Genomic DNA, 24,637 nt, shown 5'->3' with positions numbered 1-24,637 from the left:
CATTAGGTTAGTGTGTGTGGCGTAGTGTATGTCAGGTTGGTGTGTGCTGTAGTGTACGTCAGGTAGGTGTGTGTGGTGTAGCATACACCACACACACACACCAACCTGACGTACACTACGCCACACTCACACCAACCTGACGTACACTACGCCACACATACCAACCTGACACTACATCAGGTTGGTGTGTGTGGTGTAGTGTACGTCAGGTTGGTGTGTGGTGTAGTGTACGTCAGGTTGGTGTGTGTGGTATTGTATACACCACACACACACCAACCTGACGTACACTACGCCACACACACACACCAACCTGACGTACACTACGCCACACATACCAACTTGATACTACATCGGGTTGGTGTGTGTGGCATAGTGTATGTCAGGTTGGTGTGTGGTGTAATATACGTCAGTTTGGTATGTGTGGTGTTGTGTATGTCAGGCTGGTGTGGGTGAGTTCTGTAGGGGAGTGTCAAGATGTGTTTAGTCCATGGACGTGTGATGAATTCTGAAGCATTCATTCACACACAGTCCAGGTTTTTCGGGACACGTTTCACATTGGAAACGAGTTTCCCTTCTTGTCACCCTTTTATAGCATACCCGGCACCTTTTTTTTTTCTCTCCTCACGGGGAAAATGTTGCCCTGATACCATACGGGAAACTTGAGTTCCAGGGGTGCTGGGGCGCGCTCCGTCCTCCTCTCCAAAAATCATGGCCTTTATCACTGCCTCCTGGAAGTCAAGGAAGGCGTGGTTCTGGCCTGCACATCGTGATAGCACGCATGCGTTATACAGTGCCATTTGTACGAGGTGCACAGCCAGTTTTATGTACCACACCTTCGCCTTCCGCATGGCACTATAGAGCTGAAGGACTTGATCAGAAAGATCAACTCCCCCCATGTGATGGTTGTACTCCAGGACACAGTCCGGTTTGTGGACCGGTGCTGGGGTACCTCGAACGGTGGTGGCCGTGGTGCCGGGACCATGGATTGTGGTCAAGACAAAGACGTCTCTTTTGTCTTTGAACTTGACCACAAGCATGTTGCTGCTACCATTGGGCTCGGGTCTCACCCTTTCGGAGAGGCTGCTCAATTAGCGGCAAAGGGAGACCCCTCTGGTTTCTGCGCACGGTACCGCAAGCGACGGTAGCTCTGGCAGAGAGGGACTGAAATAGTGTGATGCTTGTATAAAAGTTATCAACATACAGATGGTAACCTTTATCAAGCAGAGGGTGGACCAAATCCCACACTATTTTCCCACTCACCCCCAGAGCAAGTGGACATTCTGGGGGCTGGATCCTACTGTCCTTTCCTTGGTAAACTCTAAAGCTGAGAGTGTACCCTGAGGTACTCTCACAAAGCTTGTAGAGTTTCATCCCGTACCTTGCCCTTTTGCTGGGCAGGTACTGACGGAACTGAAGCCTCCCTTTGAAGTCGATGAGGGATTCATCCACACAAATTTCCCTTTCAGGAATGTACAGTACACTTCAGCAAACTTGTTGTTGAAGTGTTCGACGACTGGCTGAATTTTGAACAGTCTATCAAAATTCTGGTCATCGCGGGGAAGGCTTTCAGTGTTGTCCCTTAAATGAAGAAATTTATGAATAGCCTCAAAAAGTTTCTGAGTCATAATCATGCCAAATACTGGAGTTTGATATAAAATATCAGTACTCCAGTATTGGCGAATTTCTGGTTTCTTCACAATCCCCATGTGAAGGACCAGTCCCCAATATTTAATCATTTCTACAGAGTTAACGGGACTCCAAGTAGAGAATGAAGAAATTGGGTGTTCCGCCAAAAATTGCTGGGCGTACAAGTTAGTTTTCTCCACCATGAGACTGACGATTGACTCCGAGAAAAAGACTTTGAAAAAGTCTATTTCCCTGAAGTTGGCAGTCTCAAACTGCATTCCTGATTGGGGAACAAAATCAGGAATCCGTGGAGCAAAATTTTCAGGGACGGGGGTCCAGGAGGGAGACCTAGTGCTAGGTTGGGCGTGACTAGCACTAGGTTGGGGGAAACTCACACTTGGCTGTGAGACTTCCTCCAAGGTCTCCAAATCTTCCTCTAAGGCCTCCAACTCTTCCTCCCTGGGCTCCGGACGAGTTCTCGTCCTGCGACATCTCGGTGGTGGCAAGTCTGTGTCGCTGGAAGAGGAAGAGTGGGAGGAATAGAGAAAGGTGGGGTCCTCTCTCTCACTTTCAGTATCAGAGGCAATAATTTCATATGCCTCCTCAACTGAGTAGACCCTTTGGGACTGGGATGAGCGGGACATTGTGCGTGTGGTGTGTGTGCGTGTGTAAAAAACCTTTATTATAGTATGAGTGTGTATGTGCGAGTGTTTGGTGAAACTTTTTACTGGAGGAATGCGCTGTCAGGAGGGGACTGTCAGGCATGCGGGGGGCAGGAGTGGACTGTCAGGCGCACGGGGCAGGAGGGGACTGTCAGGCTTGTGGGGGGCAGGACGGAACTGTCAGGCGCGTGGGGAGGCAGAAGGGGACTGTCAGGCGCGCGGGGGGCAGGACGGGACTATCAGGCGCGCGGGGGGCAGGAGGGGACTGAGGAGATGGAATTGTAGAAGGAATCAGCGGCAGCAGCAGGAGGGGTTATTAGGGGGTGATCAGGGGGGCAGGGGGTGATCAGGGGTGATCAATGGCGCTGGGGGATGGTCACTGGGGGCAGAAAGGGGCTGTCAGGCGCAGGAGGGCGCTGAGGAGAATTAGGTGGAGATGGAACCAGCAACGGCAGCAACAGTGGGTGTGATCAGGGGTGCAGGGGGATGATCAGGGGTGCAGGGGGATGATCAGGGGTGCAAGGGGATAATCAGGGGTGCAGGGGGATGATCACCAGGGGCAGAAGGAGGCTGTCAGGCGCGGGGCGGGCAGGAGGTGGCTGAGGAGATGGAGGTGGATATAAAAAACAGTAGCAGCAGCAGAGTTTAATAAGGGGGTAGGGGTTGATCAGGGGTTGATGGGGGTGATCACTAGGGCTGAGGGATGATCACGGGGGGCAGGAGGGGGCTGTTAGGCACAGGAGGCGGCTGAGGAGCCTACAGCAGCAGGGGAAATGATCAGCGGTACTGGGGGATGATCATGGGTGCTGGGGGATGATCAGGGGTGCTGGGGGATCACCAGGGGTGCTGGGGGATCACCAGGGGCAGAGGGGGGCTGTCAGGCACGGGGGGGCAGGAGGTGGCTGAGGAGATAAGGAAATAATAACCTGCAGCAGCATGGGTTAATCACTGGGCAGGGGTTAATCAGGGGGGCAGGGGTTAATCAGGGGGGCAGGGGTTAATGAGGGTGATCACTGGGGCACAGGAGGGGGCTCTCAGGCACAGGAGGCAGTAGGCGGGTGAGGAGCTGGCAGAGCTGGAAACAGCAGGTGGATGATCGTGGGTGCTGGGGGAGGATCGGGGTGCTGGGGGATGATCAGGGGTGCTGGGGGATGATCAGGGGTGCTGGGGGATCACCAGGGGCAGAGGGGGGCTGTCAGGCACAGGGGGGGCAGGAGGTGGCTGAGGAGTTAATGAAATAAAAACCTGCAGCAGCAGGGGTTAATCAGGGGGGCAGGGGTTAATCAGGGGGGCAGGGGTTAATCAGGGGGGCAGGGCTTAATGAGGGTGATCACTGGGGCACAGGAGGGGGCTCTCAGGCACAGGAGGCAGTAGGCGGATGAGGAGCTGGCAGATGTGGAAACAGCAGGTGGATGATCGGGGGTGCTGGGGGAGATCGGGGGTGCTGGGGGAGGATCAGGGGAGCAGGAGATGATCAGGGGGCAGGGGTGAGTGAGCGGAGGTGGGAGGGGCTGGAATTAGGCGGCGAAGGAGATATACTACCGGAGGGCAGTGGTGGCAGCGGCAGCGGCGATGACAGCGGCGGCGGCGGTGAAAACGGTGGCCGCGGCGGTGATCACAGGTCAGGGCGGCAGTCTGGCACCTCGTTCCTCAGCTTCCACGGATGGGATGAAGTTGAGGAACGAGGCAGCCATGATTTTACTCCGCCCCTCCACATCTGATTGGAGGGCTAGTGTCACATGGACGCTAGCTCCAATCAGATGCGAGGGGGGTGACAAAAAGGTCACTGGGAGTGATCGTATCCCCGAGGGGGTGAAGCCACCCACCCTGGGGTCAAGTCTAGGTCCCCCTGTACCGGCGGGTCGTGTGAACTTTCATTGAACCCGCTCACCCGACCCGCAGGAGGGAGATCTTTTCATGACGCCGCATAGGCGTCATGGGTCTTTCTGGCACGACTTTTCATGACGCCTATGTGGCATCAAAGGTTGTGAAGGGGGGGATACAAACATGCCAGCAGGCAGGGAACGAGCAGGGAGTTTATGCAGGACAACAACAATTTTCATGCTGTCAAAGTGCTTTTACGGGTCTACCGGTTGACATCGTGAAACGGTCGTTGTCCTGCCTGCTGGCATGTTGGTATAATGTTGGTTTAATCAATTAAAGAAATGTATTTTGCAAGAATTTGGTGAGTGCCATTTTTCTAGTTTTCTACTTGAATGACATTGATTACCCACTAAAGTGTGCATCACCAATTATTTTTGCTTTTGGCTGATATGCTCTGTATGTGGGAAAATAATCTTGCTAGTAAAAAGAGTAGGTACCAGTAAACTTCCATTCCATTTGCTGATAATTGATCATCTGATGTCTCCTATGCAAAAAGAACTTTTTTTTTTTCATTTGTCAAACGGTAATAATGAATTTAGAATCAAGCCCAAAGTTGTCAGGCTGATTTGCAGTTGTCAGTCTCAGGGAAAGTTCACACTAAGTCTGACCCTTCCATCACTTGTCTATGTTGGAAGTGTTGCCTGACATATACCTCCCATAATAGGCTCCAATGTATACCTCTGTATAAGCGCACAACTCCAACTGTAAAACAAATGTATACCACCAAATGGCTCCGTATAAAGAGTATAATCAATTACTCTTTTCTAAGAAGAAAAAAAAGTGCAGCAAAGTATACCGGCCCTATGGAAGCCAAAAGGAAACTGTTATGCAAATGGCTACATTTACTCAAACACAGTGTAACCAGAGCCTGATGTCAACCAAAGAATAATAAGTAGTGGCTATCTGTATACATGATGGCCCTGCTAGGGTAACCAGAATGGGTCACTACTGGTACATGAGCACTGCTGGTGAAGTTTTGTAAGTAGGCACCATTTTGGCTTGTTACTTTGCGTTTTATGCTGTCCTCTAAGGGAACTGATTTGTTGTGATGTGTTAGATGCAAGCTCAGACTCCGGGGCCTCTCAATAACGTGTGCATAAAGCAATTACATGCACTTTCCAGTTACTAACATTGTACGTGGTTTTTTTTCAGATTCTCATATTCATCTCATCACGTGCTTGTCTTCTACTCACTTCATTAGCTCTGGGTCGTCCTTGTCATCCTTAGTGGGTGTAACTTTCATTCCGCTTTTCTTGGCACGAGGACAGCCTGACAAGCTATAAATTCATAGAAGAGGATGTAATTACTGCCATATGCTCAGCTCTAATACACAGTACAACCTATTCCCAGATTGTTCACCTGATTGGCCTCTGCAAAGCTATATTATAGCGTGATGGCAAACAAACCCAGAGATTGAGGCACTGCCACGTCTCCTGAGGCAATTATACACATGGCTCTACCGAAAACAATTACGCTGGGAAATATTATATTTCTAGGAACATCAATTCATAGAGACGTTACAGGGAAAATTTGATCTCTTCATATACTACATGACAAATGTGTAACCTAAACAGGAGAATATAGAGATAAAGTTGAAAATGATGATCATTATGTTTATAAAAAATAACCAAAAAACTTTCTCTGGATTACTGAGGACCTTTCACCAGTTTGAGCATCTTAAACTGGCCACATCATGGAATAGTGACTGCAGAGCTGAGTAAAACATAGTTTTTATTTTCTTAATTTCTCCTCTCCGTTGTAAAGATATTGGCTTTTAAAGCTTAGGTTATAATTTAAGATGAATCCAACTGGGTGTTACCAGAGATTTGTTACTGGGGACGTGTATTCTCTCCCCTGCATTTGGTTGACCAGTCATGTGCAGCAAGCATCTTGCAGGAGAAAAAAAAGAGCATGGCCTCCTTTCCTCGCTGATCTAAGCAACTAATGTGTAGAGATACAGCAAAGCTGAATTATGTATCATTGCAAACACTTCCAGATGTTACTTATGGCAGTCAGTGTGGGGGGAAGGTGAAAACTGACAGCACTGTGAGAGTAGATCTGGAAGTGTCTCTAAGGCCAGGATCACACATGCAAGAAACTCGGACGAGTCTCGAATGTTAATACCTGGCACTGCCGCCGGCACTTGGGAGCATAGAGCATAGAAATACATGCAGCCGCACGCTCCTGTCTGAGTGCCGGTGGCAGTGCCGGGTATTAACATCCGAGACTCGTCTGAGTTTCTCGCATGTGTGATCCCGGCCTAATGATACATAACTTAGCTCTGTTTTATCGTTACACAGTGGCAGCAGAGATCAGTACGGAGAGGAGGGTGTGTTTTTTCCCCCTGCATGATACTGCCTACTTATGATTGATCAACCTCATACAAGTGAAAAAGTACATGCCCCAGAGACAAAGCTCTGGAAACACTCAGTTGAACTATAACATAAATTATAACTTGAGCTTTACAAGCTAACATCTTCGTAACAAAGAGGTGAAATAAAAAAATAAAAGCTACATTTTATTCAGCTCTGCAACCACTTTTCAATGGGTGGGGAACCTTTTTTCTGCTAAGTGCCATTTGGATATTTATACCATCCTTCGGGGCCGTACAAATTGTGCGCTAACTCCACCCAAAAATTGCCCTGACGCTGGCACTGGTGTGTCAGGACATAATCTTTCATTGAATGCGCCTCAGCTATCAGTAGCGAACGCTGCCTGCATGTGCACAGAGCAAGAAGAGACTAAAGGGCTGGCAGACATCAAAATATAGCTGACGGCTCACGCACTGTGGTTACTCGGAATCTGCCCGGGAGCTGGATAAAAAGTCATCGCAAGGTTCCCCACCCCTGCACTAATCCAGGGTATGGCCAGTTTAACATGCTCAAACTGGTGAAAGGTCCTCTAAGTTTGTTGCATATTTTAGAACATGGACACACAGATTTTCAACCATTGAGTAACACCAGTAGGGGTGCATTCACATATATAATTTTTCCCAGCATTATTTCACAGTGTTACTTCAGATGGCAACTTTGTGCAGTTTTCGCACCTGTCTGGTGTCTACAGCAAAGTTTCTTTACTCAACTAGTTCAGATGTTCAGCCTTCTATATTATGCCTCTGGTCATAATGACCCCATGGGAAGCTATTGAATCAGTTTTGTCATCAATACAATTTTTTAACTATTGTCACATTGGTGTCAGAACATGCTACTTCTATGTCTGCCTTGGTCGCTAGACATTAATACTGAAAATGCTGCTGGGTGATGGTAGCGTCTGAATGCTAAACTTTAGGATTGTTGGGACTGGTTGTCCCTATTCAGTTCGCTTGTCTTCTTGCAGGATACTAGTTATCAGATATAATTAGCTCTCTGATAGGGCTCCTCCCTATTTAAACCCCAGAAGTCAGTCTCTGACTGTCAGTGATAAGTATTCCTTTATCTGGACCACTCTTCTTTAATCCACTTTTGTCCTTTTTGGGTTTCTTCTATTTCTGATTTCACCCCGTTTACCGATTATTCATCTGACCGACAATTTTGTACCTCCTGGTTCTGACCTGGGGACCTGACCTTTACTGCCAGCCTTCTCTACCAGCCACCAGCTACTCATAGGAAGGATTCAACTTAGGGGTCCTGTGTAAGTCCACATCCTTGTAAAGGGGTAAAAGGGTAAAGGCCAGACCTGATAGTCCCAGTAGTTTGTAAAAAGTCAGTCCATTAAAGCCCTAATTAAATCTGCCAGGCAATCACAGACAGAACCACTTTACAACTATGTTAGAGGAAACAGAAACCATAGGGTCAGACATACAGTATGTGAACAGCCTCTAAACTCACAGTTTTTCCATCAGCTGACATATTCAATTATTTCTGTCCTTCATGTTCAACATCGTCATCCAAAGTACAATGGATGGATAAAAAATGTCAGCCGTGTAACCCATTGTTTCAATCCACCATGTCCATTGTCCCATCAGAAAGTTACAGATGGGATGATGATAGGTGTTAGGATCAAATAGAGGAATATTGCATGTATTGGTTTCCTGACCAGCCAGGCCGATGAACGATATTTTTCTAAATAAAAAGGAATACCATTGAAACAAACTGCATCCATTTTAAGGTCCTATTCCATGTATGTTCTTCTCAAATTCGATGAGAGGAATAAATGAATAGCTGTGGGCCGGCTCTAACCAGTGCACTTATAGTGACCAAACCAAATGATATCTGTTCTTTTATTTGGTAAATGTGCAACAAATCAAAAGGTCGTAATTAACTTATATTTAATTGCACTGATTTATTTATAATATGTGGAAGTAATTTTTCACTGAATATGGATGATTTCACACATCTGTGTTTCATGGTCCAAGTACAAGCTGCAGAGCAGCCTTGGGACTCCAAACCCAAACTTGACTGCCTCATAGGCTTATTTATATAAGACTGTCCAGTTAGGGCAGGAGACTTGTGACTGGTCCTTATTCAGACTGTGAAACAAGCCTAACGGTGAAAAAGTGAGAAGGAATTGTAGCATGTCTGATACAATTTACCATTGATGCTGCAAATAAGCTGCTGGTCAGAATGATGGCTTTGCACCTTGGAGAGTGCAGGGACCAATTTCACTGGAAAGATTTCCAAAAAGAGGTTTTTCAACAACTAATCTACTATATAATTGTCTAATTCTGTCTGTCTGTCTGTTTGTAATGGAAATCCCGCATCGCTGATTGGTTGCGCCTGGCCGGGCGCGACCAATCAGTGACAGGCGCAGTCCGGCGGCGAATTCACGCGGAATTCGAACAACACACACCACCGAAACCGTCGGGAAATCTGCGGCGCTAGCCGGGGATCTCCCGACGGTTGTCCCGGGTCATCTCCTGCCGCACGGATTTGCCGCAATCAGCAATATTGGCGCGGAATTTAAAGGGGATCTGTCACCCCATTTTTGGCCTATCAGCTGCAGCCACCGCCATCAGGGGATTATCTACAGCATTCTGTAATGGAGCAAGGAGGAAGACATCATCGTATGAAGATAGGTGGCGCCGGACCGGACCGAGACACCCACCGCCCCAGCCCCCCGGTGAGTATAATCTAACTTGTTTTTCTTATTTTTCAGGTTTCATCGAGGGCTTATCTACAGCATTACAGAATGCTGAAGATAAGCCCCTGATGGCTGTGGCCCCAGCTTATGGGGCAAAAATGGGATGACAGATTCCCTTTAAATAAACTACATACATATTCTAGAATGCGTTAGAATCAGGCCACCATCTAGTTTTATATAATTCTTTAAATTAAGCTTGGTTTCTAAATTAGATTTATACGTGAAAACTTACATGTAGATTCGTCAAAGATTTTGCTGCAGATTAAAATCTGTATGGAAAATAGGTAGCATGTGAACGGTACTTATTATTTTTTAGCTTCTAGTCTAATATTTCCTGCCTATAAATATCCAATAAGTAATAAATGCATTCCCTTTTATGTATTTTAGCAGCATTTTAAAACACACTTCATATTCAAAGACCGTGATGCAACTCATGGAAAGATGTAGCCCTGTGTGACTTTCGGGCTTAAGTCAGGATGGGCCCTAGAAATGCAATACAAGCTATAAAAAACCTAATAATTAATTCCCATAAGCTCTTACCTCCGATGAGACGCATAATTCCCTGTAATGTGTCCGGAGCCATCACATCCTGGGGTAGGGCACCTGTACAGAAGAAGAGAGAAGACATCAAAATTGGAAAAGACATCATAGTGATGCGCAGTTTAACTTCTGTCCCGGATGAGCGTCCAAACAGATGAGTGAAAAGAAGGGTTCAATTAAATTAAGAAATAATTGTTAGGCACATGTAATGATATCATTATATAATTTTTATGGATCTTGTGTCAGATCCCTTTCGTTTAGGGTATATGCACAAAATGTCTTTTTCAGGTGGAAACACTCCATAACCCCCTGAAAAAGCGCTAAGGAAACATTAAAAAGAATGGACATGTGCACTGCATATGCTGTGTAGATGTTCAGGATTCTGTGCTCCTTTTAACAGCTTCACTTGTCCAAAGATACAAAGAAGTGACTTGACCATTATTCAGGAGACAAAACCACTGTAAATCGCAACACCACTGCCGTCATTTTCTGTTCGCAAAGCTAAGCGGATATGCCAGCATCTAAAAGGCATTGTGTGTATATACCCTTACCAGAATTTTCCAGTAGGAGTTTAATCGTATGATGAAATGTTCTGCAACTTTTTAAGCGCAGAACTTACAAGTCGCACAGCTGAGGCTCTGTCATTATTGTATCCAGCTAGATAATCACCTATGAGCTTTATAAAGACATTGTTAGCACAAATATTTCTCCTGTACTGATAGTTAACTGCAATGTATCAGAGCAGATAAAATTCATCAGGTCCAGGTTATTAAACGATGAGTGCATGTTTTTTTAACAATCATACAGAAGCCCAAATTCAGACATCCATGAAACATGGTCCGAGTACAGACCTACAGTGCACGGAACACGAGCTGGTCTCCTTACTTTAACTCAGCAGCCTCATAGACCTATATAAGGCAGCTGAGTTTTGGTCATGAGACTTGCGGGCAATCTGTGCATTGTGGTACACACTCATACCATGTTTCACAGACGTCTAAATCTGAATTAGATCTGGATTTTGGTGCAAATCTGCTTAAAATTCCTTTAAAAATAACTTAGATTGAACATACCCTAAAGGCTATGTTCACAAACAAGTCTTTGGAGGAGTTTTTAGAGAGTATCTGCTCCAAAATTCTCCCCAGAAACCGCTTTAGGGCAGTCTCACATGTCCAGATAATTCCGGTACCGGAAAAAACGGTACAGGAGCTATCTGTGTCCGTGTGTCCATGTGGATACGTGGTACATCCGTGTGGCACACGTGTGGCAACTGTGTGCCGCATCCGGACCGCACGGACGGCCGCCAGGGAAGAAGCACTACTGTAAGTCCATCTCGGGGGGTTAATCAGTTTACAGGCGGAGCGCTGCTAATGTGACCGCTCCGATTGTAAACTACTGGGGAATGAATGGAAGCAGCGCGCCCAGGCTCATTGACTAGCGGTGACGTCACAGAACCTGGGCGTGCTGCTTCCTCTTCCTTCCCCAGTAGTTTACAGCCGGTGCGGCTCTATTAGCAGCACTCCGGCTGTAAACTGATTAACCCCTGAGATGGATTACGCCATGGGACGTGACTGATCGCCGGACAGGTATGGATATTGTTGGTTTATTATTCTATAATTTTTTACAGGACAACAATGGCATCAATATGGAATTAGGAGTATAATAAAGCTTTAAACACTGTGTGTAGTGTATTCTTTGATTAAAATACTTTGTTCTTATTGTGTGTGTGTTTATTTAACCCTTGAATAACTCTAGGATTAGTAATGGATAGGTTTCTTATTGACACCTCTCCATTACTAAGCCAGGGCTTAATGTCACCTTACAATAGCAAGGTGACATTAACCCTTATGACCCCACTTGCCACAGCTACAGGGCAAGTGGTAAGAACCCCACAAAGCTCCTGAATAGGCACATCTAATTGATGTGCCTTTTCTGGGCAGCTGGGGGATGGTGTTTTTAGGCTGTGGGAGCCAAGATCAATGGCCCCTACCAACCTGGGAATAGCAGCCCCCAGCTGTGAGTTTTGCCAGGTTGGTTCACAAAGAGAGGGGGACCCCACGTCAGGTTTTCATTCATTCTTTCTCTCCTGCTCACTGTTGCCGGCAAAGCAGGAGAGAAGAATGACAGCCGCGTTCAGCACCAGCCGCCCAGCCGCCGGGGATCAGCGGCTTACAGTAGCGCTTCTTCCTCGGCGGCCGTCCGTGAACACGGAGGACAGTGTGAACTGTTCCCCGTGTGCCGTGTTCAGCACGTTTTGCGGACCACACACTCCCACAAACACTGACATGTCTCCATGTTTTGCACACGGAGCGTGTGTTCGTGAAAACACGCTGACATGTACAGAGAACCATTCATGTTAATGTGTATATGTGTGTCAGTGTCTCCGGTAATTGAGGAAACTGTCACTACATGTACCGGAGCCACTGACATGTGAAACCAGCCTTGAGGGCATGTGTATACAACATGTTTTAGATGCCAGAATACCCACTGAGTTTTTCAAGCAGAAGACACTTCAGGAAAACACCAGCGGTGCTTTTGGCGCCTTTGATATCTTTTTGCTGATGGCGTTTTTTTTTTGTTGTTGTTTTTTTACTTTTATGTATAACTTAGTGAGCGGCTTGAAGACACCTGAAGAATGGTCGAGTCACTTCTTTTAACCATGTTATGACTTTCAGGTTTGAATCAGTTAAAAGAGACTCAAAAAGTATGAACGTCAAGTTGTTTTTACATAGAAATGCTTATGGTCATGCTTTTTAATATTTTTTAAAGCGCTTTTTAAGGCGGGTTTCGGTGTGGACCAGCCTGAAAAAGACATTGTGTACACATATCCTAATGCTACGTTCCCAAAATGAGTTTTTGGAGAGTTTTTGATGTTGCAGATTTTCTGCACCATTTCTGCACCCATTAAGTAAAATAGGTTACTTGCATTTTTTTGAGCATATGCTAAGTAAAAAAACTCACCCAAAAGTCCTTGTGGGAACGTAGCCTAAGAATGTTAGGAATTTTTTTTCCTATTCATTGCTATGAGAAATCCACCTTGCTGTTCACATGAAGAGGTTTCACTTGTAACAAACCCCCAGCTGTGAGATGTATTAGGGTACATGCCCACGATCATGAAGAGCAGCGTTTTGGATGCAGCTCACGTTCGCTGCATCCAAAATGCTGCATTCTACATTACAAGCAGAGTGGATGGAATTTATAAAAATCCCATGCCCACTGTGCTTCTATTTACCGCTGCATAAAATCACCCGCGGTGTGGGTTTACGAGCCACAGTATATTAATTATCTGCAGTAGAGATGCTGCGTAGTCTCACCCATAACCATTCATTAGATGCGGTAAATCCGCATGGTTCACTGAACACATGCGGATTTATTTGCGTGATTAGAACGCAGCGTTTTGGACGCAGCGAAAATACGATGCGTCCAAAACGCTGCTATTTCCTGATTGTGGGCACATAGCCTAAGCTGTGTACAGGAATTAACCATACATGTTTCTTCTGAGCAAACATGGATTTTGATAGTGGTGATAAACTGAAACACAAAGTAATCCAAAAAGCTGCAGAATGTAAAATTGTACAATGGTTAAACGGGTTATCCAGATTTTATTTTTGGTATGGGACTAAGCACTTATCAGCAGGTAGTTACTAACGACCTGCCTGTTCTGCCCTACGTTGATCTCTCCTGGCTCAGAGCGGTCATAGACAGCTCATGGAGTCAATTCTCCTGCTTCCTGTGACGTCACGTCAACAGAGCAGTTCCTTCTCTCCTGCTCTGCTCTGTCAACTGGGCGTCACTGCCGACGTCACGCTGACTGACAGCCGGCTCCCCTCTGCGTTAGGCTGAGCCGGCTGTCAATTAGCATGACGTCGGCAGTGATGCCCCGTCGACAGAGCAGAAGAGGATGAACTGCTCTGTTGACGTGGCTTCACAGGAAGCAGGAGAATCGCTGGCAGGAGCGGTCTGTGATCGCTCTGACCCAGGAGAGATTGTCGCAGGGCAGCACAGACAGGTAGTTAGTAATTACCTGCCCATAAGTGCACCTCCCTAGGGAACATTTTTTAAAAAAGTCCCGAATTACCCCTTTAAAAGGATCTCCTGTATCCTGGCCTTCACTCATGACATTTCAACATGGACATGTGTTGTCTGCTGCCTCAAGTGATTGGCTGCAGTGGTCACATATCTGTGTCAAAGCCTGGCAGGGAACCCGGGTATCTGTTTTAAGTTGACACCTTTTGCATGCTCATCATTTTTGGGAGCTGTTCTCTGTGTACATGAGAACAGGATCTATGAATTTAATGATGCCTTATTCAACAATTGGGCTTTATATCGAGGTAATAATGAACACATTGAAGGTGCAGAGTCAGTCATTAATTCCCCCCAAATTTTACGTGATGTGCAGTTCTGCTTTGATATGAAATGATAACATGAAGGATGATGAGAAGATCAAGGAACAAGAATCTCTGCGACAGCTCTTCTCTAATGCAATTGTCAGGCGTGCAGTGCTAAAAGCAGCCAGCGGGGGGCAGTAAGATGTGACATGCTCTGAACTAGCTTGCAATAGTTTACACATGGCTTAATATACACTTGACATCCATTCTGTAGCAAATAAGGAAAGCAGGGTGGGCGAGGGGTGCAGCAATTAGCCCTGAAGAAGCAAAATCTGCTTAGAGCTCAAATGACAGACACTAGTAGTGATCAATATGTAACGTCTTCTCGTTACATTTTTTTTCCACCCTGGTTCTAATGACCGACTACAGCTTTTGATCAGCCTCAGCAGATTTTGACAAGCAGAAGGGAGAGAAGAAAAGCCAGGAGTAGCAGTTTAGCTCAGCGCAAACATACTTGAGATCAGCAGAGTGTGCAGCCATGAGGTTTCTGAGACTCTTGTCAGCAAGAGGGCAACCAGAAAGACTGAAAGAGAACAGATAGATAACTGGATAAGCCAAAATAAAAAAAAGAGGTGTGCGGGATAGTACTAAACAGCCTGCAAGCCAAAGCACAAAGGAGCAGTCAAGAGAAGTCTAACCTGCGGTGAGAGGCATAATTTCCAGTAATATGTCCACTTCCATCACATCCCGGCGTAGGGCAGCTGCGTGCAGAGAAAATGTCATGTTACTAGAAAGCACAGGAGGTCACAGCAAACAAATGTAATGTTCTGTGCCATGTATGCATACAGCATATCAGAGATGCTTCTTTTACATTTGTGTATTTAATTGCCAATGCAAATGTCTCATCAGCCCCATTGGTAGTGATTAGTGATGAGCGCAAATGCTCGATACTTGAGTTTCTTGAGTATGCACCAAGTATCGCTGGTGCTGGAGTGACATGTTCAAGTCCCTGCGGCACTGTTTTGCAGCTATTACACAGCCACAAAACATGCGGGCATGGGGACTTTAACATGTCACTGGAACACCTGCGATACTCGGTGCATACCCTAGCACCCTAGGCAAACTCGAGTAATGAGCACTTGCTCTCATCACTAGAAGTCATCCATTTGTTTTATGGGAAGTCCTATCCATGCAAAAAAATTTCCAATAGGTTGGCTAATCCCACTGTGGGCCAATTTCAGTGCATTCTGGACATGTATTATACCTTTCCAAATGGCAAAAAAATAAGATCCCGAGACCTGCATATTATTTATGTAAGTGCGAGATTGCAAGATATGGTTGTTAGTGTCATATCTTCCATGTCTTCCCTGCTTTCTAGTGGGCAGGGGTACAATATCAAGACAGAAGAGGAGAAGTGTAATACGAGCAGCCTGGAATACCTAATCATTTCCTTGGTTGTAACTGAAACCTTCCTACGCATCTATCTAGGTCACACAGCCGACAAGGACCATTGATTGCCAATTGCCATTCATTATTTTTCCACTAAACTGTACTCTACCACTTTGTTTCTTTTGCCCAAAATTTCCCACAAAGATTTTTTTTCTAGCGATCAAGATGCAGACACAATCTCTGCAAAAGTAGATCAGAGCTACATACTTAGAGCCACTCGATCATTGCACGCTCTTCTCCAAGCAAACCAAAATGTGACACCGAAATTACAAGACGTACACAACACTAGAGTACAAGGCTATGAACGCTGGTACCCAGCCCATGAGGGCAAGATGAGACCGACAAACACCTAAAGATGTCTGTAGTCTACTCATGGGGGGAGGGCAAGGCAGGCGGCGTTCAAGGAATAAGAACTCAGACTACCTATTCAAGTAGTAGGATGTCCCTAGGAACAGTTCTTCTACTTTCTGCAGCTGCTCAGGAGAGCGCACACAGGCCCGAAACTGTGACATGCCTACAGGATAACTAAAGTCCTAGAATTTTATCAGCTTTTATATTCTCTTGAAAAAAAGAAGTTGCAGGCAGAAACAGCAATAATCCACAAAGAAACCTGGGAACATGTGAAGTACAAATGCCGAAAGTGTCCTTTTTAATAAAATTGTACCAAATGAAGATAAAAGTGATCGCTTAATTACATCATTACATCAAGACTGTAGAGTACAGCTTGTGATTTTTTTTTCCCCAAGCATTGTGTTCCTATAACCTAACCTATAAGATTAATATTAGGGCTTTTCACCTTCACTTGAGAATTTGGAGTAAAGATGCAAAAAAGTTTTGAGCTCCATTGGGCTCGGGCTGGAAATATGATTTTATTAATATGACCCTCCTTTTCTATATTCATGTTTCATTCATTTTTCAGATTTCTTTTTCTCTATCTCCTGGCACTTAAATCTAGCAGGACTATAAAAGGGCTAACAAACAAGAAACCTGTTTCGAGGAGTACTACAATTTATACATTTCGAGGGAACGTATCAACAAATCAAAAGTTTCTGCCACCTTTAGGAACAGCTATTAGATTGGACCACAATTATCTGAGCAATATTATACACATCAAGCTTTCCATCAAAAACCAGCATTTCTCTTGGTCTGAAAATACATTCCCACCATTGCTACTTTCTTTGGTATGCTAAGCAAAGGCTTAATGTAGAACTTACTCATTCAGGAGGGTTCCTGCTTTTTTTCCTCCATCGCCCCCTTTTGGACTTGCGCACCCCCCATCACGTATTGGCCGAATATCCCGTTGTGCAGCAAAATATCTGAGAAAATATTGGTTTCAAGTAAGTCCAACGGGAGGGCCATGTTCTGCCAGACTTAAAATGTGCCCACTGTCTGCACAGTGCGGAAGCAGTGACTTTGTAGACTGAAATAACATTTGTGGGATTGCAAAGAGTATGAGATATTGATTCAGTACACAAAATGACTGCCAACACAGTGCGTAGGCAATGGGCACACTTTAATGCAGGGGTACATCTGGGCAAAATGGGGACCCTTTATGCATCTCTTAGCGAAACAAAGACACTGACTTACCTTTTTGAGGTTCGAGGCTGGAGAAAGGATATTTTCTCTGCTCCGCTCTCCAGCCTGGAGCCCATGTGTCGTGCCATGGTAATCGTAGAAAGCAAAAACATCACACTGTAGCCCCAATTACTGTATATAACTGTACAGTGAACTGCAGGAACTAGTTGGCATCTAGATGTCACCTAATCTACTAATGTACACAACTGTTACACAAGCGCACCTTAGAGGATGAGTGAAACGCCAGTGTTGCCTGTACACCCACGTACCTGCCCTCCCAACAAGAGTATGGCATGTAATAACTGGGTCCTTTCACAAATGGTACAGATTTCCCTACCTTCTAAAATGTGTCTGGCGCTAAAACTAAGCTATTGTGTCTGCCCTAACTTAATAATTCACGTTATATTCCATTTTACTTACGTCAGCAGCTCTTTCTTGCTGTCCTTGGAGAGAAACTTAAGTTTGAAATTGCTGAGCGTCACGTCTCCGGGGTATTTACGGTCTTCAAAGTTCTCCTCCTGCATCTCTTGCTCGTCGGCTTCTGATGAAGCAAAAGAAGCTCCCGCAGGTTCAGACTATGAAGAAGAGTAGAATTTAGTTTTCATTTTAATTCTTAAAGAATACCTATTAATGCATAAAAGATATTATGGAACCTAGAATGGAATTTATGGAGAGAGACATGCTATGGAGACACACAGTATGGAGTGAGACAATATGGAGAGAGACACGTCATGGAGTAAGGCATAAGAAAGTATGGAGGTAGACACACTATGGTGACAGGCATCCTATAGTTAGAGACACTATAGAGAGAGACAAGCTCTGGTGAGAGATACGCTATGGAAATAGACAATTTGGAGAGTGACATGCTATGGAGTGAGACACGCTATGATATGAGACACGCTATAGCAGTGTTTCTCAACTCCAGTCCTCAAGACCATCATGTTCTGAGGATTTTCTTAGTATTTCATATGTGATGGAATTAATTGTTGAGCAGATGATGAAATTATCAATTGTGCGATACTAAGGATATCCTGAAAACTAGAGCTGTTGGTGGGTCATGAGGACTGGAGTTGAGAAACACTGCGCTATAGGAAGAGACACGCTTAGAAAGACATGCTGTGGAGAGAGACACACTATGAAGTGAGACATGGCATAGGAAAAGACAACATGGAGAGGATTACATTTTGCTTTTATACTATTCACAAATTGTATAATATTGTTCCCTTCCAGTAAAACTCATTTAAGATTGTCAGGACCTTCAGAAAGCCACAACCAAGATTATCTCTGCATCATTAGTCTAAAGGTGTCCATACAAATTATTGGACCATGTACATGGAGGCCTCCAGACTTTCCCTGACAGGTTGTGTCAAAGAGAAAGAAGGATGGGGGTTGTTCAATTTCAACACTCAATCCATTTTCTCTTGAGAGAGAGAGAACCTGCCATGAGAGGTGTGTGCCGGTGACTCCGTCCTCTGTCCTTACTGAAAACGCATGCTCAGCCAAACTGTGCATGCATGAGTATGAGGAAGTTGGTTGGAATACCTTTCGGTGAAATTAGTGTTCATCTGAAAGCTATTGGAGGTGTACAGCCACCTTCAGACAAAAATGCAAAAATACTTTTGTTCTTGGTGCACGAACATATAAGTTACCAGTTTACTTTACTATTATTCCTTCCTGAAAGTTACAGAATATCAACATGTAACCCTTCAGCAAAATACTCATTTGTCTCCTCGTTCAAGAACAACTTACTTCTTCAGGCTCCTCTTCACGTTGGCGATTTGGCTTGGTATAGTCAATGGGTCCATCCCAATCATCTTGCCGAGAAGTCTGGCTGGACTGGGGTGAAGTCATAGTGCTACTTGTGGCACTGGTGCAATTTTGGCGTTGGGACTGGTCTGGAGATTTCATGCTTGGACTACTGCTGCAACTGCTGCTGCTGGGGAAAGTGTTCTCCCTTTTCCGATGTTTGTTCATACTCAAGTCCAAAGTGCCATTTTCATCTACTTCAATGTCCATAGACTGCAAGAGGAGACGAGGGCGGAAGACATTGTGTTAGTTTTCACACACAACAGTTGTTAATGAAGATAATATGGAAGAACGATTTCAGTGGATGAACTTTTGAAAGTGTAAGATCCCCAGAAACTAGTTTTGTGGACCTTATGAAATAATGCTGGATATGCACAAAATCTTCTAAGACAAAAAGTAAATCAGAGCTTCAGATTGAACAGTTTAAGTAATTCATATAATGTCAAAGGTAAATCAACTGATAAAGCCGGTACTCACTTTACATGGCAGGTCCTGCTGCTTTGTACTGAGATTCTCCGGCATCTCCCAGCATCGAGTGGAAAGATTCAAGATGGCTGTTGCTGCCATGTGTGCCGCCTCGGCATCATGGGTGTAATCAAAGCCAGAGGATGAAGATGAAGTGCTTTTAACATAGCTGCTGGATGGACTGTGACTTGGGGATGAGGCCTTTGGAAATGGTTTAGCTGTGTAAGAATATACAAGTAACCATATTAGAAAGCATAGTAAACAGTCAAAAAAAAGTGCCAAGGGCAAGTTAACTTGCAGAGAGTGGAGTCCAACTTCTTTGAAAACTTTATACTCTTTTCCACAGATTTTTATCCCATTTGCTTCTTAAATGCACACATCAAGGAATAATTGATAGGTGGAAATAAGTCATCACCTGTCTGCTGGATAGATCTTTTGGGGTCCGACTGCTGGGGCCCACAGTGATAAGCAGACATGGACACTTTTATTGAACAGCAATGAGCATGGCCGACCCTAGCTCTATAAATTTTTACGGGGCTACCTGAAAAAGCTGAGCACAGTGCTAAACAGTCTCATAAGGAATGAATGAAGAGATGATCGGGTGTGAGCACTGCCACTCCATTCAGTTGGGGATAAAAAGACACATTCTGCTGTTTATTGTGGGACCCAGAAGTTGGACCATCATGGGTCTATAAATTAACATTTATCCTGTGGATAGTTGAAAAGTTTTTGTTAGCAAACAATGTATTTATTCAATTTTCTAAATAGTCCTCATTAGAATCATAGAATCGTAGAGTTGGAAGGGACCTCCTGGGCCATCTGGTCCAACCCCCTGCTCAAAGCAGGATTCACTAAATCATCCCAGTCAGATGTCTGTCCAGCCTCTGTTTGAAGACTTCTATTGAAGGAGAACTCGCCACTTCTCGTGGCAGCTTGTTCCACTCATTGATCACTCTAACTGTCAAAAAGTTTTTTCTAATATCTAATCTGTGTCTCCTCCCATTCAGTTTCATCCCATTAATAAAATGCTACCATTCTGCTGCTGTATGGTGTCTGTAAATGCTTTATCTAACTGAGTAATCTGAGTAAATGTTACTAATGGGTCAGAGCTTCTGGTACTGATGCCTCTGCTCCCCCCCTCTCTTCTTTCGGTGTTAGAGATAGCAGCGTGGAGGTAAAGGGGCTTGTACATATATTATCACTACTGTATCTGGGCAGGGGAGAAAGTAGAAAACAGACTGTAGATGAGGAGAAAATCACATGAAGAGGAAATAAGATTTAAGTTGTGCTAATGAAGTCAGCAGCCCTCCAGCCTATTTTACTGGGAGAGACGCTCCCATAATACAACATTCTGAAAACGGCATAGCAACAGGTATGAAATGAAGTAATGAAGATTGCAAAAGAAACTAATTAAATGTAACTACTACCATATGTAAAAATCTTTTTTTTTTTTTGCACAAAAGCGTACAAATCCTTTAAGTATTTATCTTGTTTTATAGCATCATTTGCCCTTTGAACACATATGAATTATATAATGACCATGTGACCCAGGCCCGCCTGTGCTGCTTTCCCCTCGCTAAGAAAAGTGCAATATTATTTTTTTGGCATTAAATTTCACACCATGAACCAGTTCACTAAATATAATATATCCTCCACTAAGAAACTCCTACAAATACCTAATGAATTGCATTATGAGCTACCACGGCTGCTACGCATCTACTTTAAATCTCCTCTGGGAAATTTAACCAGTGGGAAGATTCATCTCCAATTTGCTTCCCCCTCCTCCATGAAGTTTTACATTTAATAAATCTTTCCCGCTCAGATGGATTTTCAGTCGGTGAATTAGAGGAGAAGAGCGGTGCCGGGACGGTTCGTCGTCCTCGCTGCTTTGCAGGAATTTATTTTGTCAGTACAATTACCCAGAAAAATGCTCTGCAAATATTGCAAATGAGGCGATCTTATTCAGCGGGAGAATTATTTTTGCTGTGAAACAAATGACTTTTCCGTCAGTCCTAACCCAAGCTGTCAGCGCCACTTCTCCAATTTGGCCTGTAGCCAACGTCATCATTCTGTGTGCCGTGTGGGTTCAGCAATAAAGAAGTAAGTCCCATTGTGCCGCTATAGCGGAGTCGTCTCTGAGGCATGAACGTTTTTTTTTACTGAGCAGCTGTGTCAGGATTACACAAGGATCTTGGAAAGTAGGATTAGTTATGAGGGAAAGCCCTCTCGAGGCTCCTGAGATCTACACGCAGTTTTCCTAAACCTCCTCATATTCTTTGCTGAGCTCCAGCAACAGATCCTGATTGCAGATTACACCGCTTTACCTCGTTCCCCCTAAATGGAGCTTCCAACATTTCATTTCTTTTTTAATCTTTGTTTGATATAAACTTATTACTAGACTACATTTTCCCAGCAAATATAAGTCCTTGAGTCATCTTCTTTTTTCTAGTTGCCATAAACGCTACTCCATTGTTTCCAATGTGTACATATTATAAGATGGCCGCCGGTCGAGTCCTTGAGGGGAGATATGTGGCATCGCGGCTATTAGCTGCAGGTCGGGTTTTACAAGCGGTCATAAGAGATGGGTGGGAATGACTGCTCACATATCCCAACCCTAAGGGCGCTTGGCGGATAAAATGGAGGCTGAATCTCTCATTCAGTGTCTGTGGCTAGAGGTGTGGAAATCTCCAGTGTGTGTGCTAAAGACACTGACCTGAGCGGGCGGACCCGCAGTGCTATATAGACTTTATTTTTCTGTTTGCTTTTCACTTTGTGCAGGAAAAGGCAGTTCGTTTATTTTGGCTATCCAGAGCGGTTTATGCAGTATTAATAAACTTGCTTGGCCCGTCAACAATACTGCTTCTTGTGCCTACCTCAACCGCAGCCAAGTGAGTACAGATTCCTACAATATATATATATATACCGTATATACTTGTGTATAAGCCGAGATTTTCAGCCCATTTCTTTGGGCTGAAAGTCCCCCTCTCAGCTCATACACAGGTCATATACCTGGGGTTCGGCGGGGGAGGGGGAGCGGGGGTGTCAGAGATCATACTTACCTGTCCTGCCGCGGTCTCTGCAGCCTCGCATCTCCAGGGTCTCTCCCTTCCTGTCTTCAGCGGTCACGTGGTACCGCTCATTACCACTCATGAATATGCGCATATTCATGAGTGTAATGAGTGGTACCACATGACCGCTGAAGACAGGAAGGGAGACCGTGGAGAAGCAAGGCTGCAGAGACCGCAGCAGGATGGGTGAGTATAGCGATATTCACCTGTCCCCCGGTCCATCACTGCTCACCGCTGTCTCTGCTGCATCCTGTGTCAGTGACATTTAGGCAGCAGAGGGTGTGGTGATGTTGTTAGTGCGCGCCGTCCCTCTGCTGGCTGAACAGCAGTCACTGACACAAGAAGCGGCAGACAGCGGCAATGGACCCAGGAGAGGTGAGTATGGCTTTTTTTTTTTTTTTGCAGCATATGGGGGCATATTCTATGGAGCAGTGTTATGAGTTCATTTTCCCTTCACCATTGAGGTCTGATGAATTCCCTCTTCTGGTGAAGGAAGGTAGTGAGGCTGATTACCAAGCACCTGAGCTGGGAGAGGATGACTGGGCAACGGGGATCTCTGACTGGATATAAGGCAGCCGACGCCCTTCTGCCTCGCTGGTGATTTCTCTGTGGAATTCTAGGAGACCAGTCTGATTCCTGCTCCTCAAAAGCTAAGTTTTCTGCCTTGCTTTTTGCATTTGTGTTTTGGTTTTATTTTGCCTTGCTTTTCTGGATTCTGCCATTCCCTGCTGGGGTGAGCTGAATTCTTTTGTGTCTTTTAGCTCTGTCTTCAGAAAATACCTGAGTACTGACATAGTCTTTTTGAAGCCTAGCGTCTTCAGGGCCTTTTTCCCTGTCAGTCTGTTGGCTCTTATTTTGATAGGGTTTTTCGCGGATTGCAGACAGCAGCTTTCCTATCCTGTCCTATCTAGTTAGCTTGGGCCCCATCATTTGCTCAGTCTATCTTTCTAGCTGTGTTAGTGTTTTTTCTTCTTGCTTCACTGTCATTATATGTTGGGGGCTGCCTATTGCTTTGGGGTCTGCTCTGGGGCAGTTTAGATTTCCCTTTCTGTCTTTAGGCTAGGCAGTTCTCCGGCTGTGATCGAGGGGTCTAGGGCATTGTAGGAACCCCCCACGGCTACTGCTAGTTGTTGTTGATAGGTTCAGGGGTCTGCAATCCGATAGCTGCCAACTTCTCTGGTTTTCTGGACTTAGCTAGCATTTCTGTTTTTGCCTTCCACGGTGACTCATTCATAACAGAGCAGCATATGGGGCATATTCTAAGGGGCAGCATATGGGGGGAATAAATTATGGAGAAGCATATGGGGGCATAATCTATGGAGCTGCATATGGGGGCATAATCTATGGAGCTGCATATGGGGGCATAGTCTATGGGGCAGCATATGGTGGCATAAACTATGGAGCAACATATGGGGGCATAATCTATGGAGCTGCATATGGGGGCATAGTCTATGGGGCAGCATATGGGGGCATAAACTATGGAGCAACATATGGGGGCATAATCTATGGAGCTGCATATGGGGGCATAATCTATGGAGAAGCATATGGTGGCATAATCTATGGAGCTGCATATGGGGGCATAGTCTATGGAGAAGCATATGGGGGCATAGTCTATGGAGCTGCATATGGGGGCATAATCTATGGAGAAGCATATGGGGGCATAATCTATGGAGAAGCATATGGGGGCATAATCTATGGAGAAGCATATGGGGGCATAGTCTATGGAGAAGCATATGGGGGCATAGTCTATGAATTCCACCCTTGGCTTATACACGAGTCAATAAGTTTTCCCAGTTTTTTGTGGCAAAATTAGGGGGGTCGGCTTATACACGAGTATATACGGTATATGTGTGTGTATATATATATATACAGTACAGACCAAAAGTTTGGACACACCTTCTCATTCAAAGAGTCTTCTTTAGTGTGCAAAGCAGTAATCAAAGCAAAAGGTGGCTACTTTGAAGAACCTAGAATATAATACATACAGTATTTTCAGTTGTTTCACACTTTTTTGTTAATTATATAATTCCACATGTGTTAATTCATAGTTTTGATGCCTTCAGAGTGAATCTACAATTTTCATAGTCATGAAAATAAAGAAAACTCTTCGAATGAGAAGGTGTGTCCAAACTTTAGGTCTGTACTGTATATATTTATA

General features: G+C 44.9%; 1 protein-coding gene across 3 annotated transcripts in view; it reads right to left on the bottom strand.

The window, feature by feature from the left end:
• The window catches only part of MYT1 (myelin transcription factor 1), a 94,935-nt gene that overhangs the window by 26,454 nt on the left and 43,844 nt on the right, over positions 1-24,637 (bottom strand). For 2 of the 3 annotated variants that reach the window (XM_073580869.1, XM_073580868.1), the window contains 8 exons: positions 19,424-19,629; positions 18,890-19,159; positions 17,561-17,715; positions 16,780-16,881; positions 14,815-14,877; positions 14,631-14,699; positions 9,792-9,854; positions 5,366-5,449 (listed from right to left, as the gene is read on the bottom strand). In XM_073580869.1, coding sequence (XP_073436970.1) covers positions 5,366-5,449; positions 9,792-9,854; positions 14,631-14,699; positions 14,815-14,877; positions 16,780-16,881; positions 17,561-17,715; positions 18,890-19,159; positions 19,424-19,629 — 1,012 coding nt within the window. The remainder of the gene's footprint in view (positions 1-5,365; positions 5,450-9,791; positions 9,855-14,630; positions 14,700-14,814; positions 14,878-16,779; positions 16,882-17,560; positions 17,716-18,889; positions 19,160-19,423; positions 19,630-24,637) is intronic. The other variant, XM_073580870.1, reaches the window with a different exon arrangement.

This window comes from Dendrobates tinctorius, unplaced genomic scaffold (assembly GCF_039654945.1).
Source record: "Dendrobates tinctorius isolate UK_male_01 unplaced genomic scaffold, ASM3965494v1 ptg000065l, whole genome shotgun sequence".
NCBI lineage: Eukaryota > Metazoa > Chordata > Amphibia > Anura > Dendrobatidae > Dendrobates > Dendrobates tinctorius.
This window is presented reverse-complemented; position numbering and strand designations above follow the sequence as displayed.